The sequence below is a fragment of the Acanthochromis polyacanthus genome, chromosome 12 (assembly GCF_021347895.1).
Source record: "Acanthochromis polyacanthus isolate Apoly-LR-REF ecotype Palm Island chromosome 12, KAUST_Apoly_ChrSc, whole genome shotgun sequence".
Classification (NCBI taxonomy): Eukaryota; Metazoa; Chordata; class Actinopteri; family Pomacentridae; genus Acanthochromis; species Acanthochromis polyacanthus.
The window spans coordinates 5438492-5451721 of NC_067124.1; the positions used below are offsets into that span (position 1 = coordinate 5438492).

At 40.6% G+C, this 13230-nt stretch overlaps 1 protein-coding gene across 1 annotated transcript; it reads right to left on the bottom strand.

Moving 5' to 3' along the window:
* Positions 1-7292: 7292 nt before the first annotated feature.
* fzd1 (frizzled class receptor 1) lies at positions 7293-11903 on the bottom strand. The gene has a single exon (XM_022208113.2). The coding sequence runs from the start codon at positions 11551-11553 to the stop codon at positions 9898-9900; it is 1656 nt and encodes a 551-aa protein (XP_022063805.1). The 5' UTR covers positions 11554-11903; the 3' UTR covers positions 7293-9897.
* Between the last annotated feature and the right edge of the window lie 1327 nt (positions 11904-13230).

Below are 13230 nucleotides of genomic sequence, written 5' to 3' on the forward strand. Positions count from 1 at the left end.
ATGGGGGTGGGTTCTTCGGGAAAGCGTGTGTGGGTGTGCGTGTGTGTGCATGTGTGTGTGTGTTTGTTTTATTCTCTGTGCGTTTTATTCTATGTAAAGCACTTTGTGCTGCATTTCTAATGTATGAAAGTGCTTTATAAAATAAAAATTGATTGAATATGGCTTCTTCGTCTTCTTCTGCTTCCATTGTTAATTTATATAAAAAAACTTGTGTTGTAAAGTTGTAATTCCATTGAGGTGGTGGGAGAGAGGAAGGCTCTGGCCAAACTGTCCGGTATCATAGGAAACACCTCCCACCGTCTGCATCAGACTGTGAACTCCTTAAACAGAGCCTTCAGCGACAGATTGTGACACCCTAAGTGTAAGAAGGAGTGTTTCAGCAGGTCCTGAAATTCCAGCATCTGTCAGACTGTACAATGATGCATTATAAACTGCACTGGTTTACTTCTGTTACTGCTGCACTTTCCCCTTACACACATATTACATTATGTGCAATAACTGTTTGTCTTCTTAAAAAAAATCATCTTTTTTGTATGTAGTGTTCTCTGAAATTTTGCACTGTGTATTTCTAATTTTTTCTTGTACTGCCTTTATGTTTTTTCTTTTTAGCTGCTGTAACAGTAAACTGTCCCCACTGTGTGATCAGTAAAGTTTATCTTATCTTATCTTAATTCTAGTTTAGATGATGGCTTCTTGGACTAAAACAAGCAGGAAGTTGAAGAGACCAGCTGGACGTGCCAGAGGCTGATTACAAATATTTTCATACTTTTGTTGCTTTGGAAAATTTTCTTGATAGTCTGTAAATCCTTATTTGAATTTCTGAATGCAATATTCGGTGATGTCAGTTTCAGGTAAAGGGACCTAGTTTTTGAAAATACGTTTTCTGGTTATCCTGATTTTGAACTTAATCCAGAATAGGTTGTCACTTCATAATTCTTTATAACTTTCCATATTTGATGACCTCGAGCTTTTTCTCTTTTAAACCTCATCAAAAAAATAAAGTTTGTGTACAGAGCAGGATTAGGACAGGACTGTTTACTGTGTTGTTTTTTTAAAATTCCAGTGGCTTTAATGTTCCTCCGTATTTTGAAGTGCATTCTCTTGTGCTGTCTTTTTATGCAAATGTATAACAGCAAAAATTGCAAATAAAATTGATTTAAAAAAAATGTATAACAGCATTTTTGAAAATCCTTTCTGTATTTTCACCCTTTATTGGGTCTTTTTCTCATCTTTTTCAAACATTGTGACTTATTTTTGTGGATTATGTAAAACTATTATTATTTATTAGAGGTTGGTTCCTCAATGACCACAGCTTGCAAAACATAAAGTGATGTTTTTAGCACATAATTTTAAATCCTATATTAATAACTATACTAGTAGTGGTATTATTTTCTTTCTAATTGTGGTCAAATTTTTCAGCTAACATCATCCTGCAGGTTTGTAGATCTGTTGTAAAACAGATAGAGAAGAATCAGATTTCTCCCAGAGAATATAATATAATAAACCGAGTATAGAGATTTTGTAACACCAGCGTAGTAATTTTTATTAATTGGGGATTTCAGTCTTTGGTTTTTCTGTAGAAAAAGACAACAGAGAGAGAGAAGATTGGGCAGATGTGGAGAGTGGAGATATGGGTGGAAGCTGTGAAAGATAAGCATACGACACCCCCCCCCCCCCATCCATCTCCCAAGACACAGTGCCCCTATGATTGACACAGCGTTTGGAGCTGCTGCCTTTCTTTCTCTCAAGAGATCAGCTTAACAGTGCGATCTTTGATAACTCCGTCACACACTATCACAAACCTTCATTATGATTCATGCTAAAGAATTGACAACAACTCCTGAGGGAGGAATGCAGAGCCTCCCTCTGCTCCCGCTGCGTTGCAATCTCAACACCGGCATCAGCACAGAATCAGGGCCATGTATAGGTTTAGGGATTCAGCAGGCCTTATCTAAATTATAATGCAAATGATATGTGAACACATGCATGCAACCGTTGTCTTTCAGAGAGTGGAACCAACAGCTGGGGGAAGGAACAAAAAAAGAGATAAAAAGGGAACAAGTGAAAGGCAGTGATCTGACTTGTGCAGCATAGGCAGTGACATTCGTGGGTGTATGAGTGAGAAACAGCCTAAGAAGTATATAAAACAGCACATCAGTCATCCACAGGTGGAGACGTGCAGGTGGAGTTCACAGTGTCAGGCAGCATGGTGCCAGCTCATTTGGCGGGCTGCTGCTGCTGTAAGAGTAGAGCCGCCGAAATACACAGCTGACCTTGAGGCAGTTTCAGATTCAACAATGAGGAGTAGAATAGAAATCTCTGGAGAATAAAAAGAAAAACCAGAGGAGGTCCGTTTACCTGTGGTTCTTATTTATAGGACATTCCACTCTGATAAAAAAATCCCACACTGAATTAAAAAAAATTTTCCCCCTATATAAATAGGTGCGTAAATGACAATAAAGAAAACCAAAGAGAGGATGCCGGTTACTTAAAGTAAAATAAACATAAATATAACAAGGTCTTCTCAGGATCATATTAGTGTTAGTGTTGTGGTGTTTACCACACATCACATGTACTTTACATTACTGTGGATTCTAAATGGCTCCATACAACTGTTTTTACAATGTGTACATCTAAGATGCTAATTTATCATTTTATTTCATTACACATACAGCTCTTCAGATTAAATTTACTTACAGAGCCTTCTTAACAGTCAGTTTACAAAATAAGATTCATTGCTATGTATGAATATACTTGAGGAAGAATCCTTAAATCCAACTAAATTAATTAAAAACTCATTTTTTAATTTAGTTTTTACTTATTTATATATGATTTTTTTAAAAGTATTTTTGCTTCTTCTTCTTCTTTTTTTTTTTTACTATATCTACAGAATTCTTGCACCCCTTAATAAAGCTGCCATTGCAAGGACTTCTTTTTCAGAACTATTTGCTCCATTTAACTACAACAACTTTACTCATAAAAGCAGACATGCTGCTCCCTGTGTTGAATTACCCAACAAATTGATCTTCATACCACATTTCAATGAACTAAAACCACGAGCTTCCTGGGAGGAAAGAAAAACTCCAATGTTGTATTTCATAGTAAATGGGCTACAAAATGCAAAACCAGTCAATTTAATCCTTTGATGGACAATATGGGCATCTTTTGAACCATATTGTGCATCAAAGGGTTAAAGGTCATGTCTAGTCAGCATATTTAAATAGTTAGTCACCATGTACCACATTTACTGCCCCTCTTGCTCCCTCTGCCCACATTACCCCCATTACCCCCATCTCTCCTCTGCCTCCTTGTCCTTTGCACAAGCTCAGACAGGCACAGGACAAACTGGATTAGTGTTGTATGGATTTTTTTCAGCAAAGGGAGAGTACTGGCAGCCTATGAGGAGATGACACTGAATCTGACTGTTTAAGTTAACTGTACCGGATCAGAATCACTTCATTTACCTTTAAATATTTCATGCTAAGCTGCAGTACAGCGTTCTGCTGACTCAGTTAGGATGTTTGTGTTTAAATATGATGCTCCGTTTCTGTGTAGACAATTTCTTCACGAAACCTCTATTATTTAATTTCTGGCTGCACAGGGCAACGGCAGACATGGACATCTGTGCACACAGAGACAGGATCAGACAGAGATGTCTTCTGGGAAATGACAGGATCTCTCTTTTCTCCTGTTTTAGCTTTCTGCATGTCTAGTGGTGGAGTCAGTTCAGGTGAAAACAGAAACACGTGGCAGCAGCAGTACACATCCTTCTGGGAATAGAAATGGCCGAGGGAATGAAAAACTCGCAGGACTGGTATTAATGCATCTTAATGTGGCTATTTAAAGTGGACAGTGACACAGACAGTTAGACTAGTATTCCTCATAAAGTGCAGCCTGCGGTGATCCTGGTGGAAGCAGGCTGAAGACGACATGCAGGTCTAGAAAGGCCCACCACAACAACAGCTGCTGCTGACAAGGAAGAGGCACAAGAGCAGAAACAGAACAATCAGTCCAACATTCTGTTGCTAAAGTTCTGCATGAGCAGAACAGTCAGAGCCTGACCAGGGCCAAATGTGAGATGTGGATCCTGACCTGAGCCAAAAAGCTATTTCTGCTATTTTCCATGAATTATCTGCTTAGTACTTTCAAGAAAATGGCACAAGACAGTCAAGGGAGAGACAGCTGCAATACATGGCATTTTAAACTATACAAACCTGCACAACTACACGACAGACTTTGTTGGGACCCGTCTGTGTCAGTGTCACAACTCTTAACTACACTGCAAGCAAGTTTCTATCATGGTTAAAGGCGTCACCGCCACAATGATTTCTTAGAAAGTATGATTTTATCTCAGTGTCCATAACTTTCCCCAATATTCAGTCTCTGATTTCATTTTATTAGTCTAATGATTATGTCTTCAACAGAAGATCTAACTATATTAAATTGGTACATAAAAAAATAATGATTTGTGATGTGGATTAACATTTGCTTACTGCAAACGTCTTGTAGGTCAAACTGATTCTGCAGAAAATGATCTGACAAGATGCTGATTATGGCGTGGGTAATGGTATTATATATTATATATCATATAATATGTAGTGATTGTGAAAAGGTAAAAAACATCAACAACTTAAGCATCCTTATACACGAGAAACTAGACTAAGAACCATGAAGATCATATCCCAATAATAAGAAAACATTTTTGCTTTTAAAAAATCCATGTTGAATCCGAAAGCTGAGATATAAAACGGGAAAAACCTGGCCTTCAGTATACACTGTTGAGAAAATGTTTGTCTCTGTGCAAGACACGAGCTAGCTGATTTTGTCTTTAGCTACCCTTAAAGCGTGACATATGGAATATCCTATACGTTCATATGCAGCTCATAAAATGGAACCAGATGTGAGCATAACAGGACAATAAGCTCTCGATCCAACCACAGCTTCAGCTAGAGACTACTTGCATGAACATACGACTGCAAAGTCCTTCCAGAGTTATCGATTTTTCCCTGTCTTTTGTCTCTCTCCCACTATGCGTTACAGTGCATGGTGTGAGATGAAATTCACAAGCAGCCATACAATGACTCTGATGGTAAACCTGTAATATGCATTTAGACAGTGATTGACTCACCATAAGAAACACCCTCAGTCTTGAGCTTACTCTGTCAAAAATATGCTCCACTTTCTAACCAAGAAAAGAAGTCCTCACAGCTTTCATATGCATGTATTAGAAGTCTTGCAGCGCCTCAGCGGCGGATGTAAAAGCTGTGTCAGTGATCAGACAGTGTGATGTGTGGAGCAGCCTGGAACAATAACTGTGGCAGCTGACCCATGAACACACGGCTGCCACACCAGGGCCAGAAGCTTTTTTAGGAGCCAGAGTCATTAATGCGACTATATACAAGGTCTTGTAGGGATTAGGCTGCATTCCAGGGAAGCAGGAGATGACTGATTCTGAACTCACTGAAAAGGTAAATGACAAGAACTTGGCTATTTTTCATCGTCCTTTTTCTACTATGAATACAAATATAAAATTAGCTGATTTACTGTCCTGTCCTCATACACTCTACGGTTTGAATGTTTGGGGTAACATAGAAATGTCCTCATTTTTGAAAGAAAAACTGTTTTTTAAATGAAGATAATATTAAATGAATGATAAATCCAGTGTAGACATTGTTAATGTGGTGAATGACTATTCTAGCTGGAAACGGCTGATTTTTACTGGAATATCTCCATAGGGGTACAGAGGAACATTTCCAGCAACCATCACTCCTGTGTTCTAATGCTACATTGTGTTAGCTAATGCTGTTGAAAGGCTCATTGATGATTAGAAAACCCTTGTGCTGTTATGTTAGCACATGGATAAAAGTGTGAGTTTTCATGGAAAACATGAAATTGTCTGGGTGACCCCAAACTTTTGAATGGTAGTGTACAAGCGACAAGATTAATATCAGATTTTGTGGGTTCACTATGAAGAACTAGAGGCATAGAAAAAACAGCTGGCCTCCAGCAGAAGGCGCCTAATTACATTTACTCAAATTTCCTACTTTGGTACTCCTACTGGACTAGATGCATTTTTGTGGTCTTGTGACCATATTTTATGAAAAATTCAATTTCACTACATATATGCAAAAACAACCTTGTAGCTACTTGTCAAAATGATCTCCATTTTGACAATCAACTGTCTAACATGTGACTATCTGGTAAAATGTACTCTTGTTTCCCTCATTTAAATCCCAGTACAACATTGGGAGAAGTACTGTATTCAGATAGATTTTTGGCATGCTTCTGTTGGGTTTTTCTACTGTCTCACTTTGAACATTACATTTCAGAAGCTAAAATGAGCCTCATTAAGATCAACAACATTAACATGCTGCTTGCAGCATTAGTAATAACAATCCAGAGACATTCTCCAGAACATAGGATAATGAAAACTTCTACTTTGCATAACCTTCCTGTTGCTTTTGTTTGTTAATATGCTTAACTGCTACCCCTTTAATTTATTTTTTATTAATTAGGCTTTGCCTGAGTATTGTATTTTCTATTTATAACTTTATGTAAACAGTTCAAATAATTTTCCACTAATGCTGCTAGTCTAGCTAAATAAAAAGCATTAAATATAAACTGGTAATTATTTTCTAAGCCATTTGATTCTTAGTGTAAAGGATTAGATTGTTTCATGAAACAACTCTCATGTCCATATTTACAATGAAAGAGTTGTTGGGTGCTGGAATGTTTCCTCCTGCCTGGAAGCAATCTTTCCATGACACAATTTCCATGTAAGAGATGAGGACAACTTCCAACCCTCATTCTCTCAAAGTACAGAGTTCAGCCAAAGTTAAGATTAAAGTTTAGCACTACATCAGATCACCTTGATGATATCTTCTGAAGCTACATTCTTTCGAGACATTTTTATTGATGTCACTATCTTTCTGCAGCAGCTCAGAAAGGAAACACTCTACAGGGACTTTTTTTTTAACTGAATAGATCGTTACGCTACAAACATTAACTGGTTTGGTTAACTTGGCCTGTTGGAGCCTCACATTAGCCTCAGCTGAATGTATGTTTACCTGGGACAAAGACTGTGGGTTTTGTCCCCCATCTCGTACACTGACATAAAACAAGAAAAGATTTTGTCAATGCATGTATGCACAGAAAGAATGAAGACCAGTAACTTTCTCAAAACTAATTTTGGCCATGTGAGTCCTGCGCTAAGATACGATTTGAGGAAATCTGAACAAGCACATTTCTGTTTCTTTACCATTCTGAGGGGAAAAAAGACATTCTACAAAGGCTTGACAGTTGCAATGGTGAGACTGTTTTTATTCTCATAAAGCAATCAATGTAGTGTATATATAAGATTTTTTCTATAAATATAAAGGTTCTCTTCATAGCAAATGCAAAGGACATTACTTCAAAGCCGTGACTATTGTAGAGCCGTCAACATAATAAAAGGATTACTATGAATCGGAAGCACCGTGTGGAAGAGCATTTGACAAGAACACACAGTTGTGAAATGTGTGTGTGTGTGAGAGCTGCACTGACAGCAGCCGCTCTGCATTTCAGCATAAGGCTTCCTTTCTTCTGCGGTGGAAGACACACAAGCTGCCGGCTGCTCTTCAGTCCCACAGTGCAGCTATGTTCGCTAGGATCGAATTACTGCGCAGATAAACCCGAGTGCCCTCCTAACAGGAACTGACTTAACCTTCAGGTAAAGAAGATGGAAAAAATGTTTACAAATATTTATGATATGTATATGCTTAACAACCCTCTCTCATCAACTGGAGATATATTTACAGCGTCATATTTCCGTTTGGACACCCTTCGGCTTTTGGACAGAGAATCTATTGGCTCTATATTTTAGAAGATAACATTTTCAAACACTTGTGTCCAAATTTCAATCCCTGGTGTATTTAGTGTTTTTAAGGTTTTATAAAATCAGTAACCAGAATCAAACAATTTGGTGTTCAGTATCTCAGATTATGACCTCAACTCAAAGTCTCTCTTACACACCCTCAGATAAAAGGAAGTACGACGATTTATTTTCTTTTGAAACCTGAACTACTTTGAACCCAAAGCCGTCGATAAGCCTCAACTTCCACAATATTTTCATGTTTTCTGACACTGAAACACTCTCATGTTTTCCTCCAAGCTCAAATGCAATAATAATTCTTCTGAGACGAGTTCTTAGCTTCTGCTGCTAAAATCTCCACAAGTCAAAACCTGTAAATGAACCAAAACATAAGATCTGACCAGATAAGAATGTTTGATTTTAAATTTTCAAGAGACACTATTTCTTTATGCAAGTCGTTCCGCTATCAATTCATTTGCAGATTATTTTCATTGTTAATACTGATTATTAGTTTTTCCATCCAGCGGCCATGGTCCTGTATAGAAGTGTTAGCTTCAGTTTACTATCAAATGACCAACAAAATGAAATCCTCATGTTTGCAGATTTGATCATTTTTGCTTAAAAAAAACATTTAAGAGACTAATTGATGCTAACATTAAGTATTTGAATAGTTTTCCTTGAAATGTCTGATTGGTTGCTTGGCAATGGTCCACTGAGAAAATGTCTTAAATACAAGAAAATCTAATTTTCCAATTGGTATAAAGTCGAACATGTAAGATTTTTAAGATTAGTATGTGGAAAAATACATTCTAAAGCCTCAGAGGGTGTCCAATGATTTTATACAGCGCTGTATGCATAAAATGGTTTACATTTTCAATGTGCTTCGACACACACAGAAGTCTTGTGCTGGACTTGTAGCTGTGCAGCCTGGCATGTTAAACTGGCATTCTATCAATTACAGACCGTGTTAATGCAGCTTTGAATCTCTGTTGTAAAGGAACATACTGGCATTTCTGCATGTTTAGGTCCATGTAGAACACATAACTTGAATTAGAGATTTAAAACCATGCTGCTAAATACAGAGTATTTAATATTTTTCATGTGATTCTTTGCTGACAGGCAGCCCCTGGGTCGATGTCTTATCTGATTTCACTTCAGTCAAAGTTGTATTATTACTGTTGTGTCCTAACGTAGTGAGTGGGTCTGCAATGACATCTGAAATAGCACGCAACAGTAACATAACTAACAAGATTAAGTACAGTCATGATGCAGAATTAGAACTCAGCCTACAGACACAAACTGCAGTTCAATAAAAGTGTTTCCAGGAATGTAGGAAAAGCAAAAAAACTCCTCAGTACTGCCTGAGAATATGGAGTACTGTAACATACATGCAAAACCACTGGCATGTTCCTTTACATTTCCATGATTACCTGTGCTTTATTTAGAAAGGAATGTTCGAACTGTTGGGGCCTGAGCTACAGGCCACAACCATCTGTCACAATGACTCACATTCACAACCTGTGTACCATTTCTTGTCCCAGACTGCTGACATGTTCCTTCAGACCAGAGCAACTGCTGCTCGACTGTACAACAGACACAAACTACAGCTGGTTAATCAGGATAAGAGGGAGCCACGAGGAAGCACTTGGGTTTCACGGGACTCTGCTTAGAATAGACCCAATGCTCACAGGCAGTTCACTGATCAAAGACACAAACAGTCGATGTGAAATACTCCCAGTGGTGTCCACAGTAAGTCAGGTCATAAGACCCCAGTATCCTTGATGGTCAGCTGGCTCTTTGTGATGAATAAGTACAATTCCATTAAGTCCAAAGTATGAAAAAAAGTGTTTTTAAAAATGAAAAAAAATGCTTTAAATCTTTAAATACAAATATATACTTACAAAAATCTCACAAATGTGTATGTACATTAAAAAAACAGAGCAAATGTCTCCAGAAAGTCTGAGAAAAATTAAAAAAGAAAATAATAGAAGAGGATTATCATTCAGTTTGTCACAAAGCAGTCTGTGTGGGGGTGAGGTTTAGCCCCATTACACTGTGGTCTCACCCTGTTTACTGTTGGCCAGTCTTGTGTAAAACCTCCTCCAGGAGTTGAGGGTCTTTCCAGACCAGATCCAGAAACCAGAGGTAATGCCCACAATGAGCGTCATGAGATACTTTATCATGAAGACGGTGAAGTCCGGGCTCATGTTGGGGTGGTTCTGGGCAGGACAGGGGACAGCGTACGTCTTACACGTCTGGCTGATCCACGTCCTCTCCCACTGCTCTCTGAATGCCTGCTCGTAGAAGTAGCAGGCGATGACGATGGTGGCTGGCACGGTGTAGAGCACGCTGAAGATCCCTATCCGCACCATCAGCTTCTCCAGCTTCTCTGTCTTGGTGCCGTCGTGCTTCATGATGGTTCTGATTCGGAACAGGGAAACAAAGCCCGCCAAGAGGAAGGAGGTGCCGATGAACAGGTAGACAAACAGTGGTGCCAGGACAAAGCCCCGCAGGGCGTCCACGCTGTTGATGCCAACAAAGCAAACCCCACTCAGTACATCCCCGTCCACTTGCCCCACTGCCAGTATGGTGATGGTCTTGATGGCTGGAACGGCCCAGGCTGCCAGGTGGAAGTACTGGGAGTTAGCCTCAATGGCCTCATGGCCCCACTTCATGCCTGCTGCCAGGAACCAGGTGAGAGCCAGGATGACCCACCAGATTGAGCTGGCCATGCTGAAGAAGTAGAGCATCATGAAGAGGATGGTGCAGCCTTCCTTCTTAGTGCCCTGCACCACAGTCCTTATGTCATTGTCAAACCTGTCATTGCACACCACCTTGTCCTCCAGTAAAAATCCAGCAATGTAGGCGATGGACACCATAGTGTAGCAGCCGGAGAGGAAGACGATGGGCCGCTCTGGGTAGCTGAAGCGCTTCATGTCCACCAGGTAGGTGAGCACGGTGAATAAAGTGGAAGCGCAGCACAGAACCGACCAGATTCCGATCCAGATCCGGGCGAATTTCAGCTCCTCCTCGCTGAAGTACATCATCCCGTGGGATCTCTTGGGCTCGCACGGGGCGCCGCAGTTCTCCTGACCAAGAAAGCGGTAGTTCAGGTAGGGAGGCACCCGGAGCGACGCCGGGCACCTGAAGTGACCGGGGTCGGGAATGGTGCGCTCGGTGGGGTAGGGGCCACGGCTGTCCACCTCGGTGCGGTCGGTCATGTTCTGTCCCACGCACAGCTCCCCGGCGCCGTGCACCGGGAACGTCTCGCACGCGAGGCTGTCGGGCCACTGGAAGCCGAACTTGTTCATGAGCGCCTCGCAGCCCTGCCGCGCGCGCTCGCACAGAGAGCGACACGGGGGCAGCGCCTGCTCGAGCACGGTGCACACGGGCGCGTACATGGAGCAGAGGAAGAACTTTAAATCCGGGGAGCACTGCACTTTGACCAGCGGGTAGAACTGGTGCACCTCCAGCCCCGCGTCCTCCTGGTTGGTGTGGCCCAGCAGGTTGGGCATGATGGTTTCATTGTATGCGATGTCCGTGCACAGAGGGATGGATATCGGCTGGCAAAATCCGTGCTCCGGTATAGACATTCCTCGGTCCCCGCCACCGTATTGCCCATTTACACGAAAAATCCCCATGTTTAGGAAGAGAATGAAAAACAACAAAGTCAAGCCCGTACGAACGAGTCTGTTGTAAACCATGGTGGCCAATTTCTCCGCTGCCGTACTTTGTATATGTTTCTGAACTAACTTGCGTTACCTCACCAGGCAGCACTACTTCCCTGAAGGCTCTTTGTTGGCGTTTCTTTCCCAGCTAAAAGCAGCTTCTTCCAGCAGGGTTTCACTCTTCCCTTTCCCCCAAAAGCTCCTCACCACGTCGCGGAACAAAACAGTGCGGAAAAAAATCCACAGTTCTTAATCTCAAACTCCAACTCCTCGGCTCAAAACTACAAAAATAAAACCCAAACCGTATTCCTCCAGGACAGGAGCTGCTTCAGTCTTCAGTCTACTCGGCACAGCGTCAGTCTGCCGTTCAAACCTGTTCTGCGCTCCCTCACTTCATTCAAGCACCGACAAGCTACCCACAATTCAATTTAATGTCCGGACAGAATTGCCAAAATAAAAGTCTTTCGCTCTGCAGCGTACGAAAGTTTTATGAACAAGAAAAAAAAAATACTTGCAAACTATTCAAGTCTTCATTTGATATAATTCGTTGTTTATGTGACCTGTTTGGCTATATTTTATTCATGTTACCTGCATTGTACTAGTTTAAGTTACAATAGTTTTATGCTGCCTTTAAAATAAACGTAAGAAATATTATATTTTTATTGTTAGTTTTTAAGAGCAAGGATATTTTTCCTTACAATAATTGAGAAAGTTTGTATAAACAAAACTGTACACATTGAAAAAAACAAACCGAAATATTTCAATTTGAAAAATAAGTCAGATTCAAAGCACTGAATACAAGAATATATAAAAATATATCATGTATTAACATGAACTGAAACCTTAAATAAAAATAGAACTGCACTGAAAGACTTCGACTTATTTATTTCTTAATTTATTTGATAATGTATTATCAGCTCCATCAGTGTGACACAGTGAGGTTAGTCAGCTAAAACTGCATCAGCACGGACACACTTCCTGTTCAAATGTGTCTCACTTTGACTAAAACTCCATTCCTCTCTCTCTCTCTCTCTCTCTCTCTCTCTCTCTCTCTCTCACTAGGACCCAGCAAACGGAGGTTAGGGAGCATAGACATAATAACGAGTAGACGCCGCATCGACCGCTACTTCCTATTGGGGCTGACGAGCGGTGGGGCCGCCATCTTGGTCCGGTCAGCCGCTCCACTCAGCGCTGTTTGACAGCGCATTTAATCCATCTTAACTCTGAATATTAAACTGATTTTCACGCGTTTTTTATTTTTTGCTGCAAACGTCATACATGTAGCTATGATACAGGACAAATGGTTCGGCGTATTTTAATATTCATAGCGAGAATAATACATAATAATAATAATATAGGGTGACCATACGTCCTCTTTTGCCCGGACATGTCCTCTTTTGAGAGGCTGTCCGGGCTGTCCGGCCGGGGTTTATAAAGTCCTTCAAATGTCCGGGTTTTTGATCTTGCCTAGCTTGAGCGCGTCACAGACCAGAGTATTTATCATGGTAGTGTCTACAGATATGGACCCGTACCCGTAGCCCGTGGCCTACGGATACGGCACTTTCCCTTTTCATAAATATTAATGAGCCGTACATAAATATTAATGAGCCGGCTGATGAACGCGCTTCGTGATTGGCTGGTAATCCGACGGACATAAATATTAATGAGCCGGTTACCATTCACGTTGAATGGTTCTTTTGGAAACACGCTCTG

Bases quoted from the DNA above. Each gene is read 5' to 3' on its own strand.
- fzd1 (XM_022208113.2), bottom strand. From the start codon at position 11,553: ATGGTTTACAACAGACTCGTTCGTACGGGCTTGACTTTGTTGTTTTTC.